We start from the raw sequence: 16,726 nt of genomic DNA on the forward strand, positions 1-16,726 counted from the left end.
AGTTGAGTTCAGAGAAGAAACAGGCCAAGACAATTTTTTTCCCCTCCCCTAATAGCAAAATATATTTCAATTGCTGTAATACAGTAGATTATAAACAGCTCTTCTGCATGACAGAACTTGGTATACAGGTTACATACATGGAACCACCGGTGCCGGGCACACAGCAGCACATGGTGGCTGCCTCCCCCCGGTCACCTCAGGGGAAGGGCAGCAATGGCTGCAAGCCCAGGGAGAAGAGATGAGGCTGACCTTGGCTGGCTCAGAGGTACAGTGGGGAGCCTGTTGATAACCCCACTGCCAGTGTGGGCTCGCTCACGCTGGACTGCTGACCTTCCAGCCCAGCTATGCTCAACTGAAGCTCCGACAGTTCAGTTTTCCTTTAGCAGTGGACTGATCCATGAAATCCATGCCATTTTGTAGTAACAAAATACATCAGGGATTCCCCCCACTCCCATGTGTTGTGGCACATGCCTTACTTGGACGGCTGTCACATAATAGCATACACTTCACAGCTCACATGCAGGACTGCTTCACTTCAGAAGGGTGGAAGCTAAACCCCCCAACAGAAACGACATAATACACACAAGGATTCTGCAGAGGTTCGGTTCTCCTGAGATCAAACTGTTTTAAAACCCAGGTACATTTCACCATTTGATTTTTGGGATGTTATTGAACAAGGAGCTGTAGCTGCACTGGCTGCCATTCCAAAGCTGGAGGCTTCCCACCTCGAAGCCGAGAAGTTACCATGGAAGCAAGCTGCACAGTTGTTGCGTTGGAAAGAGCCACAGAAAAATGTATGTATTATTAAGAACCTGGAAAGGGCGGGTTCTGAACCCCAGCATCCTCATTATTGACCAGAACACCATACTGCTACCTCTGGCATTCAAAGAAAACTCAAACAAACATGGTATAATTGACTAATTAAACAAGCAATGTGCAAAAGACTTAGCACTTCCTCTTCAGTACTCTTGAGAAAAATGATGAACCCACATTCAAAAGCAATTAAAAAAATCCCCCCAAAACCAACAAAAACAACCACCCATGAAACTGAAATTAATCCCGATTGTTAATGTCGTGACAGCATGGTTCCCAGATGCCTTGATCTACAAGGCTAAAAATCTCAACCTGTCAAAAACTAAGGCTAGTTCCAACAGCTGAGCATTCCTTTCTAGTTGCTTTTTGCTTGCCAGACGCTCAAGCCCTCAGGCTTCAAAGAGCAAGAACGCCGACACAGTAAATGCTGATATCCTTTATTAGGAATACGACAGTCCCAACTGCAAGGGAAACACCAGAACCTGGCACAAAGTGCCATCATCTGATCTCCTTCTGAGAACACCAAGACAGCAGCCAGACCTGACACAGGCATTGAGAGGCAAGTAAGTCCCTAATCCCTCACACCCAAACTGAGTGCAGTTACATCTTGCACGTGAGGGTTTTGAGCACCACAACTAAAACGTACAGAACTAAATTTAATTCTGCATTAAGGAGGTTACAAAGCTGTTTGGCCAAAGGGTGGTGCAGTTTGTTCTGTTTGTTGTTTTTTGTTTGTGGTTTTTTTTTTCAAATAGAAACCTTAGGTGCTCCAGCACTTCTGTTCCTTCTCCCACTAAAGTCACAGTGAAAGATTCAGGATTAAGTAACCAATTTAATTCTCAGGATTTTACGTAGTAATACTGCCAAGTTTGAGTATGCACATGAACCCCTTCCTCTGAAATTAACCCAACTGTTTCAACAAACAAGTTCTAGCAGGATATTTTCAGAGGAGAGCCACATACACAAACACTGCATTTGGCAAATTTGACCTGACACAATGTTCTCACCATGTGTGAGTGGGATTCCTTCTTAGAGAAGACTAAAAGCCTGGAAGAGTGTTACCTAGCTTTCATGAAATTACTTTTGGCTCAGGTTATTAAAAACAGAAACCCAAAAGACAGTCTTAAGTGGATCAGGATATAAACATTCCCAATACTGCTGGTATCAAATACCAAGGCTGTAGGTCAGTGAAGAAAAGCCATTAACAAAAAGTGCCAATAAAGAACATTTGAGTAACTCAAAAATCCCCGTGATCAAAGTTAAGGTACTTCCATCAGGTTACCATCTCTCTCCAATGAGGGGAGCTGCAGTTCCAGCAAAACTGGAGAGATACTATGCACCCAGATTCTAGTTCCCTTTTGTGTTTAGCATCTGTCAGAACAAGGAAACTGAAGGGACTCTGCCTAATTCATAGAAATTGAAACACCAAATTCATATAATGCTTCTGCTTTTACGTGTTTGTATGGGAGGATGTTCTCCATCTTCAGACAGAGGGTGGCAATAGCTGGAAAACTGATCTTCACCTGAAGCCTCCACTGGCACAGGAACAGACACAGACAGATGAAAAAGCAGCTCTGATCCCAGCCATAGCATCAACCCTCATCTCCCACTGGCAGCATCAGAAGCTGCTACAACATAAACTGGCAAAAGGCACTAAGGCGTGCTGGCATACTAGACTGGACGTAGCCATTTCACATGAAAATGCACTATGTACCTGTAAAGTTGATTGCATCTTCTTACAGTTGGGTTGTAGTATTTCAAATATCTTACTAAAGAAAACCTTAACAACTTGTACATCTGCCAAATTAAAGCAATAGCTCTTTTACAAGTTAATTGTATTAAAAGAATTGATTATCTGAAGCAAGAGAAAGGAAGAACTAGAAGAAAAACTATTCCCCAAGTTGCAAGGGCCTTCAGAAAACAAAAATGCTATTAAGTCAGTTGGGAACTAAATGAATACAGAGAAAACAGAAATTTTCAGCATAAAAGGTCAATAAAAGACTTCACACACTATGCCCTGCTTCTGAACATGGTTCTCCAATGCAGCCACAAGTAAACTACAATTCCCCCTTCCTTTGCCCATTTTAAATCTGTAGGCAGCTAACATACACTGAACGCAGTTCAAAGCCATCCAGGAATACTTTGGCTATCTTCAGAGCAAGGAGGCAAATATACTGTTGCTCTGCCACTTGTTCACATCATAGCAGCAGACAGGATGATGAAGAATACAAGTTTTGTGGACATCCTGTTACAAAAAGGAAAAAAAAAATTTGCAAAGGGATGGCTAATGTAGGTGGACGGATGCCAACAATGAGCTGTTAGCAAATCTGACTAGCCTATCTGTTGTCCAGAAGAGCAGCAACAGGGGGGCACCCCTGGATGAGTAGGATTCCAGTAGACACCTTTCAGCTCAATGTTTTACTGGCATGAAATGGCTCAAAATGAGACGGCACGTACTAGATACTGCCTAAAGCCTGTTGCAAACCAGGTCAACTGGTTTGCCTCAGTAATGGTTAAAAAAATTACAGTTTCTCCCCAATAATCAGGAGGCACAACTTCCCTTAGAAAAAACTGTAGTAAGTTAGGTCATTGGTCCAAACACTTGGAGGACAACTCTGATATTCTGTGATGACGTGGCCAGAGCACACCATTTTTACATCTTCATATGACATGACCATGAGCGTGGTTTTAAGTAGTCCAGGAATGTGGGCTGCAAAACATGGAGAGGCAGTAAGTTAGTCGCAGGCCAACAGCACCAGTTGTGTGTGGTCCACTGAAGTCAAATTTCCCTATGGAAAAGATCAAATTGCATTTCTACACCCTGCAACCCTATTATTCTTATCCTCACTTAAACAGTGCATGGAAGTGTAGCTACAGCCAGAACTGGGGGTAAGGTGGGTGGCAGGCAAACATCAGGTAAATGCTGCATCTAGCAGTACATTGTGTCAAGAAGCCATTTATGATGGTAAACTCCTGGTTGAGGAAAAACAAACTTTTAAAATAGAGTTTGCGTGAGGATACTTTGGGTTAAAACTGCAATCAACTAGGACAGCAAGAAGTTTTACATTGAACAGAAAATGAGTTATAAGTCAGAGAAAGTAACACCAACTAAACCCCAAACTGACCATTTACAGGCAACCAATTCTCACTGCCACCCACTCTAAGCTGGGAGAGACACAATAGGCTGTTTTTTGTGAGCCTCCTAGAAAGGTTTCTACTGACCTCACTGGCCAACTGCTGCAGTTCCATTCACACAGCCTGAACTGCCTAGCATACTCACAAGTACTGGTTTATGTCCTCAGAAATTAAACTGAGGAAAACAAACCCTCACTTTCAAGTAGTGAAATACTATCAGCATAGAAAGAGCACTAATGAAAGCACTTTTGTTAGGCAGTTTCCAGACGAAATAACTGTAAACGATCTGACACAACACTGCCAGAAAGACTCTTGCCATTTAACTTCTGCCCTGTCCCCACAGCAAGAAAGAACAAGCCACTGGTGTGGTCAGCTACCCCATGGGAAAGATCAGTCACTCACATTTTCCACAGGGCAGTAGTGGCGAGCATACCACTCCTGACTATACAGGCAAATGATGACACCTTGGCCCAGGAAGAGGGAAGTCCACATGATCACATTCCAGATGGGGCCCTTCCGACGGTCATTAAGGATGAAGTTGAAGACCACTGGGAACAGACAAAAAGAGAAGCACCGTTTAGAAACAAACTAAGGATTAAAGAATCAAAGATCAACTGATTTCCTTGGATCTTTACCTCCCTTTATTTCATCTCTGGAGCAACAAGGCTCCTCCATGAGGTCAGTATACTGCAAGAAAATCTGATTATGCCTGGCAGTAGAGCAAATACTACAAGCTGATTTGACATTCACTTCCAGTAAGTTTGCCAATAAGCTATGCCTCTGGGGATCAATATCATTTGTATTATGCTGGTAACCAAGACATGCTGTCAGAGGCGTCTTAGGGTTTGAAAGTCCTGTAACTCATTCTAACTCAAAGCCTAAAATGAAATGCAAGACCTCTAATTTCTAAATGGACTCTCTTCCTCACCGTAGTAGCAAAGTCATACTTATCTTACACTATAACTCTAAAGAGGGAGATTTCCTGCTGAGAATTCAACTAAGATGTGACAAAGAGGAAGCACTAAGGTACTGTCACATGAACAGCAGTATTTCATATACAGTACCCTTCCTCCCCATCGACACCTTACTCATTTAAGTCTTCGGCTTGCAAACCCAGAGTGTGTGTGTATGTGTATGTGTGTGTGTAAACATAGCTAACTGAGCTACTTTGCTGCAAAAATCCCTTCACAAAGTTTGGACTCAAAATTGGAACTCCTAGACAAGAAACAGTTCTATGTGTTAGTGCCTAGATAACTGTCATCATTATCACAAGGGCAAATCATGCTTGTTTAAAAAAAAGCAAACCACAAAACTCACAACCCACTCACATACACTCTCCTTGAAACTTACTTCCAAAACACATAAACAGGCAAAAGAGAACTGGATAGAAGAAGCCGAAGCAGATGCTCAGAACATATTCGTGCACAGCAGCTGATACTGTGAAGACAGATAGCATAGCTGCTGCTTTGAACTTCTTACCAAAAAACTGGAAGAGAGAGGAATACCAAATATTATATACACATGAAATGCTATGTACTTTACAGAGAACTGTGGATTTTAGGTGTTTTTCTTCAGGCATATTTCTTATCTCCTGCATAAGTACTCATGTTGAGTCCACTCATGAAATATCTACCACAGCTCATCAAACGAGTGCAACGTCAGTTCAGAATGCTGAGTCAATCCTCATGTTCCTGCATCTCAGAGCAACATTCTGCAGACATTAAAGACTTGGAAATGAGCAATGGACCTCAAAAAGGCACAGTGGATAACCACAACAGCTGAGGCAAGATTTTTTTGCTTCTCAGTGGACAGTGATGCTGCATCTTGACAAATGTACTGTCTTCCTCAGTAGTTAAATATTTAATTAACAAAACAAAAGAACACATTTTCTTGTTACTCACCCAAAGGAAGTCCCTGTAGGCATAGTAATAGAGCCAGTCATGTACTACCACGTTCCAGGTTCGGTAGTAGTTTGCATAGGAAGTAGAATTCCACCAGTCCTGAAAGCACAATTAAAAGATTGTAAATGTCATTAAGCATAAGAAATTCTACAGGTGTTTTCTAGGATACCAAGTTGGAAAATATTGATCTGAATAATACCAAGCTAACATAACAAGATGTGCCATGAAATTATGCTTTCCATTACACTTCCAACATTCTGCTCTGTATATCAAAGTTTGATATACTTCTGAAGTGAACCACTGAAGTGGCTAAGATGAGAAAGAATAAAAAGTGTGGACAGAGCTACTGGGTAGGATCGTTGGCTGGTTCTGTTTGCTCACAGAGCATATTACCTGAAAAACAATTCAGACTGCCAAGTAGAAGTCAGATTGGTTTTACAGCACAGCAACAAATCTAAGTCCTAGCAGCATAAACCAAGTAAAACCCTGTGGATGCTTTGTTTGGTAAAAGTGTCTTCAATTTAATCATCCTTCCTTTTCAATAGGAAAAAGGATTTTAGAAGCTCTATGAACTGTGACTCCTCTTCTTACCTTGTAAAACATCCTATCTGCAAAGCGCAGCATCTCAGCAAACGCGTTGAGCCAACAGTGAAGGAACGCAAAGAAAACCAGGAAGAGAATCAGTACACCTAGAAACAAGGTAGGTCCAGATTGATTTTGTAGTGTTTTCCCTCCGCCATAAGCAAGAGCATGTAATACAGTCAAGACTATTCCTATAGGTACTGACACATATTAACTTTACGATACCTGTACAAAAAGGCAAAAGCATTACAGCCAGGGCTCCACAGAGCCTAGAATTTGACTATGAAGACAGTTAAATTTAAACGCAAGTTTTGGGGTTTGTTTTTTTTTTTTGTACTGCTGATTCTAAAGGTTAACACCATAATGCTGTCTTAAGTCTGTCCATAAGACCTCTTTTGCTGATCTCTTCCTGTCATGAATGCAGCTCATATGAAGCACTTCCCCTCCCTTCTGCCTTTTCCATAAAGATAAAAGTCACATGTGAATCTAGGTCATACCTGGCAAAATGGAGTTGAAGATGCAGAGGACCAGCCCTCGAAGATTGAAGGTTTCTTGACTACTGTTGCGAAACTGAGGAATGCAGAGTCTCACAAAGATGTAGTAGGCATAAAAAAGCGAACCAAGCACCTGGAACAAAAAAGAAAATTTGATTCCATTAGAGAAATGCACAATTAACACATCACCACTTGACAACTCTGGGACAGGAACGGCATCTACCAAAACAAGTGGAAATAATTTATTTTACATTGCTGCCAAACTCCCTAAGGGTGCAGCCAGAAAGTAAGTCACAACCATCTCTGTAGCACATTAAAAGCCAGGAGCAGAATCAACTTCTCTTTACTACTACAGCAGCTCTAAGTTTCTCCTAGTCTTATCAATTCAGAAGTTATGACACAGAAGATTTGTGTCAAGGCCAAAGAAGGTATCTTTGATCTAGGCCCTAGACAAGGGCAAGTAAAACAGATTTAACTACAGTAAGTATTTTTCAAATATTAAAGCTTACTTCTCTTTTATCCCAAAGGGGATGTTTACAGGCCAAATCACCGCAGGCCTTCTCTGGCAAATGAACCCATGTTTTGGATTAGGGTCAAAATGCAAGTCACTGCTTTAAGTGCTCTGACTGCTGTAAGACAGGTGTGTGCTTTGTCACCCTTTTTTGCCAAAGAGCAAGCAGCCAAAGGCTTTTTCATGCCTTTTAATTGTTTTGCTTTTTAAATGATGAATGCATTGTGTGAAAGTAAATGTCTCACATAAAGCCACTATACTTGGAAACACATCCACAAGAAGCTACTGAAGCTCACATCCAGAAATGTGAAGGTCAGGTGAACCTTAAGCTCAAATAAGCACTGAAGATTTGGACCCCAGGCCTCGTTATTTCAAAACTGGTCCAAATATCTGCCGACAGGTAGCTGTGCTAGTGCATTACAATACAGTATTAGTGTAAAGAAAGAGGGCCAGAACATGGATACTGCACTCCCCACATACATGTGGCTTTTGTTGTATGGAATGGACTCTAAAGGCTTGTTCAAAGCAATTACTTAGTTTTTTTTTTCCCCTTTGACACAACCATTAATGCAGCACAATCACTGTTCCATTTTTTAGTCACAAAAAAGTATTCTATTCTGGTAAGCCTCCACGAAGTAAACAATGATTTAATGCCAAAGGGAGAACTGCTGAGCAACACAGTTTAGATGATCTCCAAAAGTGCATTCTTCAGAAAGCTGCACTACTCACCTGTGCAAATTTGGTAGCTACATAGCCCCATCTTATTGTGGGATTCCTAGGAAAAAGAACATATGATATCACATCTAAATAGGAGCTCAAAGCAGGAAAGGCCTCCCTTCAGTTACTGATTTTTACTGACCTATACTCTGAGAAAAAATGGGGCTTGAATTCTAGAGTTCTTAATCTCCTGACATCCAAGAGACGACTGCCAAATTGCTGGTTCCCCCTTGCAACTACAGCAGGACAACTATGGCAATTCCATAAATGGAAAAGTATCTGGAGGGTAGCATTATGCAATTACGTAGGAGGTGGTAAGCTGCCCAATAGTCACGTAAAGGACTGCTGACTTGACAACTGTCAAAGTACAATCCAGCAAAGTATAGAAAAGTTTGGGAGTTCCCAGTTTTAAAGGCTTCAGCCTGCCTCCTCAAACTCAAGAGGCAGGGCTGCTTATTAGCACCACATAAAACAACACACAAGCTTACTGCAGGAACTGTGCATCACCAGATACTCTATAGCACGCTCTTAATTTGTTTCACTTCAAGCGTACTTCCCAAAGAAATAAAACCAGAACTGTAAAGTCAAAATACTATTACGGTTAGAGTGAGTTTTCATGACCAAGTCCCGCCTTTGCCATATTACTGACTTAACTATATGTTTATGAAAGCTGTAACACATAAATTTAATCCATCACATCCAGGGATGCTTAATGTTGGCTTAAGGTTTTAGACTACTTTGATGTTCTATTGGTGTTGCTTACATTACCTGGGATAGTTGTCTCTGTAGATGAGGGTGGGAGCAAAGAGGAAGTACAGGTACTGAGAAATTCTGGGAATAGGTACTGTGCCTGGAAGGGGAAATAAAAATTAAAAAAAGAACACTCTGCAATCTTTTTGCTTACTCATGATTCAGTTTCCAGTACTCTTTCACAACATAGAATCCTTACCACATCAAAAAACTTCAGCCTGGAACTAAAGGTATGGGATTTGCAGAAAATAGATCAAATCAAGATGACCTGCCAGGCAGAATTGCCATGAAGCATAGTTTACAAGTGAGGGTGACTAACAGTAGTGCAGTGCTAACACTTTGGTACCACATTTATTTCCCAGAAAGATGAAGCTGTAAGGCCTGTATGAACATGTGGGTTCATGTTCTGCTCTGGCATGCCTTACTGAAAGAGCTTCTGTGCCTCTACAATTGCTGTCATTTCAACTAGACCACTGAATTGGAGGTGTGCAGGCAGCCTCTAAATACCTTTTACTCCTAAAAGCAGAAATAAGGAATCATGTTGAAGAAAGACTTAAGATGCAGAGATGACTTAGACCTGAACAACAGTCTAGCTCATTGCCTAATATCAAATGAAAAGGTTTAGGCTGAAAATATGATGCAGAAGGCCAGCTTAGAGCCTCGTGACACCTCCATCCAAAGTCACCTATTCAAATCCTACCTCTCCAGTTCAGAAGGGGAGCTCAGAGCAATTGCAGGGAAACAAGAGCTGGTTATGCACTGCTATCAAAAAGAAGGACAGCAAGTTACTCACTGGACTTGTCCTTTACAGAATGTAGGACTCTGGGTACGTTTTCCCGGATGAATGAATGAGCCTTCATAACAAGACGAACCTGTAAGACCAAGAACATAGCAGTTTAACACTCTCACTTTCTAAACTTCTCAATAAAGACTGGATCAAACATTTAAAGCAACATCTTCAACATCTTTGTTTCTCTCTAATTTACCCCTTTTACAAGGAAAGTCTTGAAACTGACTCTTTGAAGTTAGATGTGTTCTACAGCAGTTACCACCATGCTGGAATAATGTGGCACCCTGCGTAAATAGTCCACAGCTGTCAAACAGGGTTTTTAATTTCACACTGAAGGACCAAAGGGAGGGCTAATCCAAAGTTAATTCTTCAAACCCATGCTCACCTCTGACCATCCTTATTGTAACCCCATGGTCTGACCAGTCCTCCACACTCTTGCACTCTTCCTCCCACTTCCCCCAAAAAAGAAAATTCCACTTTCAATAATGTTATGACTACAGGACAAAGTTCCTTCTTGGGAACAGAAAGGGAAACAGGAACCACTTGCTGACCACATACTCCCGCTTTTCTTTTTCTTAGTTTTTTCTTAAGAGGAATATCATAGCTTCCTTGTGAAGCTATGGTATAACAGTACCTTAAAGTTGGATTTAAGCAGTTAGAAATTCACAAGTCAACTAGAAATCAGTGGAATTTCAGCCTTAAAGTATGTCCAGCAAAAACTCACAACAAAATCTTAAATACAGGGTAAACAAAACAACCAAACAAACCAATTTTCCAAGTAAAAATTAAGTTCACTGTCCACTTTCTCATTAGACTTGCTGCATGTAAGTCTGTTTTCAAGTCAAAGACAAACTCCATCTATAGCCCTGGCTTAGCTTAATGACTAAAAGTAACACTTGACTCCTTAGGAAAAAGGACACTTTCCATTTTGAAAACAAGGTTCGATACATCCAAAGAAACTGGGTAGGGACTTACCTGCTCCAGTATTACAATGAAACGGGAAGCTGGAGGCAGGGCATATGATACAGCAATATAGGTTGGTCCCAGTCCGAGTCCAGCTGTTTGGAACAGTGTGAACAACATTCCATAGCAGAGAGAGCGGATTGCCCGATGAGAGGAACTGCAATAGCCTTGGGCCCACCAGACAAAAAGGTTGTATGGAACAGTAACTGTGGCACAGAACATGCACAGCCAAGTACAGAAGACGACTGGGAACTTTCCAAAAACAAAGACCAAGAGGTCAAATCCTAGGACCAGCCTAGAAAGCAGAAGGAAAGAGACAGTATTTGGTGTCCATTGTTTCATTAGAAATATTTCTACTCCCCTAAAAGGCCACAAAATGCAAAGCTTCCACACAATAATTGTTTGACAATGTAGACAGAAGTGACTGTGGGGATTTTCAGCTCAGAAACAGAGGGCAGTCTGTGGCAGATTTAAGTGACCAACCACAGGCGCATCAGAAAGTGAAAGACGAAGGACTCATGCCATCAGTGCTGTTAGGCACAGCTTACCTTCAAATCCCACATGGCTTAAGCACATCTTTAAGATCAGCATATACTTTAGAAGTATGCTCAAGCTCATCTCTAAGAACAAGCATGTGACTAAGCAATCCACCGCTGAACCAGGGTCCAAAAGAGCTTTTGAGGAACACTCCCAAGACATCATCACTATTACACAAAGAATCAGTTCTTCACAGGGGTCTAACATCTAAACAGGCTTTTCCCCACCTCTATTGGCATGGAGATGTTTTAACACTCAGCACTTAAACTTAGTTTAATTTTGCTTTGTGAAATCTGTAGGCATTCCACATGGATCCAATTTAGAGGTTACCCAAAAGGCTTAAGGTCATTAGATGGTTAGTCCAAATATGTCCCACTGGTATGCACCAGGTACTTTGGCTAATTAACCAAGCTTAAAACTAAAGGATCTTCAACCTTACTGACTATCAAAGTCACCAGGGCCTGCTCCTACGCATAAACAGCTCCTCTTTTCTGACCTTAGTTTAGAATGCAGTATTAAGCACACCAACACAATTTGTTCCCATGTGGAGGCTCACTTGCAAACCGTATTCAAAATATCAGATCTAGCAGAGAACACAGCAACAATTTTCTCACTATTTTAAGTAACCAGAGAATCTAGCCCTATTTGTTTTAGAGGTAAATATCTTTTCTCCCCCAATGTCCATACACTAAGTTAGGGTCAGCTAAATAATATTTAACGGTGCACAAGCCTGTTCTTATACCTAGAAAGAGGGACAATTATTAGAATGAAGATACAGGCCTGGTTTTGTACACTGAAGATCAGATAATCAACAAGATAAACATGTAATCCTAATTGTGTACATGGAATACAGCTTGCCAAGATATTGTTTAATGCAACAAGTGTGAGGAAACCAGTCTTTCATTCTTGTTTACAACTGGCTACCTGCAAAGCACAGTCTTAGCAGTCTGTGCCAATATCCTTGAGATTTTTCCCTAGAGAAAACAAAAAAGTTCTATTTTTATTTAATCGAAAGTACAGTGTTGCAGAACTGTCATTTTTAAGCAGAGGAAGGACTGCTGAAATATTAGGAGTTTTTCTAAACCCAGCACTCCTTCAAGCAATGCAAGCAGCTGAAAGCTACCACTTCAATAAAGATATTCAATTAAACCAGTCTACATTCAGTAATGACCCCCTCCTTTTGCTGGTCTTGGGATGAACTAAGCATGTTAGGCCAAATTGTGCTGGCCACAATTCTCATGGAATACCTGCAGGATATTCCTAATATCTAGCTTGAAATTACCATACACCCTGAACAAATTTCTGCATATATTCAAAGCATATCAAATTTAAAACTCTTCTTCCAACAGTATCTCAAGGAAGTATGCCCCCTTCTTTCTGCTCCACTCTGCAGTTTCATGTACCTCTGGAGCCCTGTAAGCAAGCATTTCCCAGCCCTGATCCCTGTCTTTCTGAAGCATTCTTACCTTCCTTCATCAATGAAGTCTACTAGAAGTGTGCTGAGGATGAAGACAATGAGAAGAGCGATGAACATGTGGTAGATCGTCCTGATGTGACTTACTTCAAACAGCTCACTAAGGGAGAAATTCAAATGCTGTAAGGCCATTCCCATAGCACATCACATCTCCAGTAGTTTAGCTTTCAGAGTTCCACAGTGGGGTAAGATGACATCACTTCTATCCCAATTCAGGAGACTAAAGTTGATGTAGAATTTGAACGCCAGTCTACACAGACACATCCTTGGTTTATCCTTGGACAAAGGATAATTAGCCATTATCTCAGCAATACTGAGAGAACTGTAATTAATGTTTACTTTCAGGGAAGCCTGAAGGCAGTAGTAGACACATTTTAGAAACAGAGAAGCTTGAACAGATTAGTCCACATAGGTTTGAACATAAGGGCAAAAGCGGTGGTGGGGACAGCCCCTCAAACTAAAGCCTAGTTAGTTTCCTATCTGGAGTATTTTCAAACAATTTGATTGAAAATGTGGAGTTAAGTTACTCACTCTAAAAGGGACCTCCTGGCAGTAAAGATCTTCCCGTGTTCTGGAGGGGCCCTCAAGGTCCTTGCAAACAAAGAGGAGAACATTTGAGACAAGAAAGGAAAGGAAATAAGAAAGCAAATAAGGCTTTCAGGCAACATTCTTATTATAGGAACACCTTAAAATTGACTTACCTGGATTTGAGCAGCTCCTTGTCTGAACAGGAAGCTGGGAATAGGGAGGCTGAAGATGAGGAATCCAGGAGTGCCGATTTCGCCACCAAACTGTTCACAAATTGTGTGAAGTGACTGTCCACTTCCTTCATGAAAGCTGGCTTCAATTGCTGACAGTAAAAACAGAGCAGAAAAGTGGTTAACAATCTGGATGAATTTTTTTTTTAAACATTCATATTTCTTTTTATCCCAGAGCAGGACAAAGCAAGGCATCAAGAAAACATTCCTGCAGCATCTGCCAACAGCTGGAGCCAACTTGGACAGGATTGGGGCTTATCCTGTCCTGTTCACACACCTCAGGCCAAAGAACTTTGAATAATAACATGTCTCTTCTTCTTCAGATGCAACACAGAAGCAAAGTAAACACACTGATCTTCATATGTATGTCTGGAGGGGCAAGTATTTCACATGTGGAGTGCCAAGAAGGTTGATACATGAGCCCCAGAAAACATTTCTCAGTTTTAACTAGTTACATCCTTAGCATACAAAACAAGATGATTTACTTACAAGCCCATTAAGTGTTACTGAGGGGAAAATTGACCTTCTTATGCTTGTGGCTAAGCAATCGCCATTGATTTGCTCACACCCTAACAGAGGTGATCTCAATGATGTGACTGTAGGAAGAAGGACCAAATTTACCCTGCCACTGCGACCACTGTTCGGATGAAAACTTTCATGTACCACTGAAATTACAGAATGCACAGAAAAATTTTAGGAGAGCAATGGACAGAGTAACATTGCTAAGTATTTAGACTGAGCAGTGAGAGACAAAAACCTGGTAGGCAGCAGGACTAAAGTTTAAGAATTCATGGGACCAGATATCCCAGCTAAATCTCCTACATTCCCTTTTCTTCAGACAGCTTTACATAGGTTATCATCTCTACTAACAGCCAGTTGTGACAATGTTGAACCATTCTTAGCCTATTCTTATTTTTCTTCTTTAATTTTAATAGACAAAAGTAACTTCTGAAGTATGTGGTTTACTAGAGGGCTTGAGTTCTAAGGGTGCATCAAAAGCCAGAGACGCACATCCTTCTCTACCATCTTTTTTGGAAAACGGGAGAGGGAAAAAAAAAAGGAGATATAATTAGCTGAGGATAAAGCAGAGGCCACCCTGCTCAGAGCCTGCTTGCTTCACCTGGTAAAAGAGTTTTTCTAGAAAAAGAAAAACATTACTTAACTCTCCCAACAGTAAGTTATCTAGACAAGGGCTATGGTTAATCTTCAAAAGGCAGACTGCAAAATGGTATGATATTCTTACACCCCTTCATCTTGCCTAAAGATGAGCATGTGTAATTCAATCATGTATTTTCCTGTCTGAAATATAGTTAATCTGCTACTCAGTCCATTACAAACTTGATCTCCCACACCCCAGGCAGAATTTTTAAAACTAGATCCATTTAGGAGAAACTTAAGTTCAGTTACTTATTTCTGCAGAAAGTGCTACACAGAGCTCTGGAAAGCTTTTTACTGCAATACAAATTCTCTTACTCTTTATATGCAGAAAGGATCCTGACATTTGCACAGTGGCTTAAGTGTTATTCTTATGACTAAAAAAAAAAAAAAAAAAAAAAAGGTATTTCCTCTGTGAAAGAAAAAGGCAAATGTGCTCACCCTGCTGCAGCAAGAACTTTGGGAATCTAAACCCTCAAGATCTCTGGCACTTCAGAAGACAGTGATGTATAAGACTTCTGAGAATTCAGTTCCTTAATGCCAGGCTCTCAGACACCAAATAGCTTTCCCAATACTAGAGCATAGCGATGAAGCATGAACGAAAGCTAACCATTGAGTTTCTGAACCATAAGACTTTCAAGAATGCTTTGGCACATTCTCAAACCATCATCTTCAGCACAGGGGACTGGCAAGTTTCAAGACATTACTTCAAATCTACGCACACTGTGTTCTGTTTTTTTTAATGCAAGTTCCTACTAGCAACATTTGTCTGACCATTCTTTTGCCTGCAATTTTTCAACTGGCCTCCAGATTCAATGTCCAAGTTTTCCTACATGATAACTATATCATTTCATCTCACCTTCCTAATGATTAGTTGCTTTAGGAATATGTCTGCTTCCCTAACCGCCTTCAGAAGTCCCAACTGCTACCTACTTCCTAATTGTTAGGGCTCGAAAGTAACAAAGCCAAGAAATTCATTTTCAAGGAGAGAGCCTGGAAGTTGGGCATACAAAGCTTGTTTTTCCCTCAAAAAGGCATTTGTGACACTTGAGCTCTTTCATCAGTGTTTATGTTTCAGTGCCTAACATTTATGCTAAAGAAAGATGGAGGTGCATTGTTTTTCTGCTTAAAAAGAACAGGTAAAGGTCTAAGAAAAGAAGGAAAAGACAGTTAACTGAAACTGGATCTGTTAGCTGCAGCAGGGATATGTTTGCCTCTCATACAGACCTCATACCACAGCTATGTTTTAAGGGGTCTGTTTCCAGGATGGACGCTTGTCATCCATGACAGATCCTTCACTTTCCAGGCATGCTTGGATTGATTTTATACAGTAGATCACAAAAAAAAAAAAAAACAAAACCAAACCAAAACCAAAGCTAAGCTAAAAAGCTCTCGAGCTTTTTAAACTTGCAGATTAACAAAATACGTTAACAGATGATGTATTCTTACAAAATGCTACTGTCTAATGTGACAACAGCCAAGTAAGCAAGTTTAACTCTGGCAGGAGATACAGATACACATAAAACCAGAAGACCCTGAAGTCAAGATGCATCAGAACTTGATATTCCTCCTGTATCATAGTGGTTACATCCAAAGAGATCTCTTGAAACAGAAGTCACAGTAGAAAAAGCAGATTAATATTTAACGTAATAAAAACATTTTTCCCCTATTTGGCAGCTGCCAGTATAGAATAAACAAGCTTCACCAGTGCTTATTGAAACAGAAGCTCTTAGGAGTTGGCTACTCTTTGGTATCATTTTTCTGGGAGGCAGAGGATTGTCTCTGCAAGAGACGTGGACTTGTTCCTTTAAAAACAGAAGGGAAAAAAAAAACACAACACCTGAGTAGTTTGGAACTACAACCTGTAACAGAAGACAGCTGGTGCTCTCTGGCACAGCCTACTTTTACAGCATGCATGTACATCCCTACCAAAAAAGTCAAATAGAAATTTCTGCTCCTCCTGGAAACCTAAAATTTCCATGTCAAACAAAGCACTATTCATTCCTACAAAACTTTGGTTTTTTTTTCTTTTTTTAATTTAAGTCTCTCCCCTTTTTTCAGCCTAATCTCCTCTCAGCAAGAGTTTAACAGAAATTACTTCCTTCAACTACATCTTCCCTTTAGTCAACACTCTGCTGAGAATGTC

At 40.7% G+C, this 16,726-nt stretch overlaps 1 protein-coding gene across 3 annotated transcripts in view; it reads right to left on the reverse strand.

The window, feature by feature from the left end:
* Positions 1-1,233: 1,233 nt before the first annotated feature.
* The window catches only part of SOAT1 (sterol O-acyltransferase 1), a 29,395-nt gene continuing 13,902 nt past the window's right edge, over positions 1,234-16,726 (reverse strand). For 2 of the 3 annotated variants that reach the window (XM_061452008.1, XM_061452007.1), the window contains exons 4-16: positions 13,369-13,517; positions 13,199-13,258; positions 12,660-12,767; positions 10,669-10,951; positions 9,697-9,775; positions 8,922-9,003; positions 8,166-8,211; positions 6,929-7,058; positions 6,441-6,538; positions 5,850-5,948; positions 5,299-5,434; positions 4,351-4,496; positions 1,234-3,523 (exon numbers count right to left, since the gene is read on the reverse strand). In XM_061452008.1, coding sequence (XP_061307992.1) covers positions 3,467-3,523; positions 4,351-4,496; positions 5,299-5,434; positions 5,850-5,948; positions 6,441-6,538; positions 6,929-7,058; positions 8,166-8,211; positions 8,922-9,003; positions 9,697-9,775; positions 10,669-10,951; positions 12,660-12,767; positions 13,199-13,258; positions 13,369-13,517 — 1,473 coding nt within the window. In that variant the 3' untranslated portion in view covers positions 1,234-3,466. The remainder of the gene's footprint in view (positions 3,524-4,350; positions 4,497-5,298; positions 5,435-5,849; positions 5,949-6,440; positions 6,539-6,928; positions 7,059-8,165; positions 8,212-8,921; positions 9,004-9,696; positions 9,776-10,668; positions 10,952-12,659; positions 12,768-13,198; positions 13,259-13,368; positions 13,518-16,726) is intronic. The other variant, XM_061452009.1, reaches the window with a different exon arrangement.

Source organism: Pezoporus flaviventris, unplaced genomic scaffold (genome assembly GCF_033815535.1).
Source record: "Pezoporus flaviventris isolate CSIRO_AGI_PZ_B2104156 unplaced genomic scaffold, CSIRO_AGI_Pfla_v1 ptg000013l, whole genome shotgun sequence".
Lineage (NCBI taxonomy): Eukaryota > Metazoa > Chordata > Aves > Psittaciformes > Psittacidae > Pezoporus > Pezoporus flaviventris.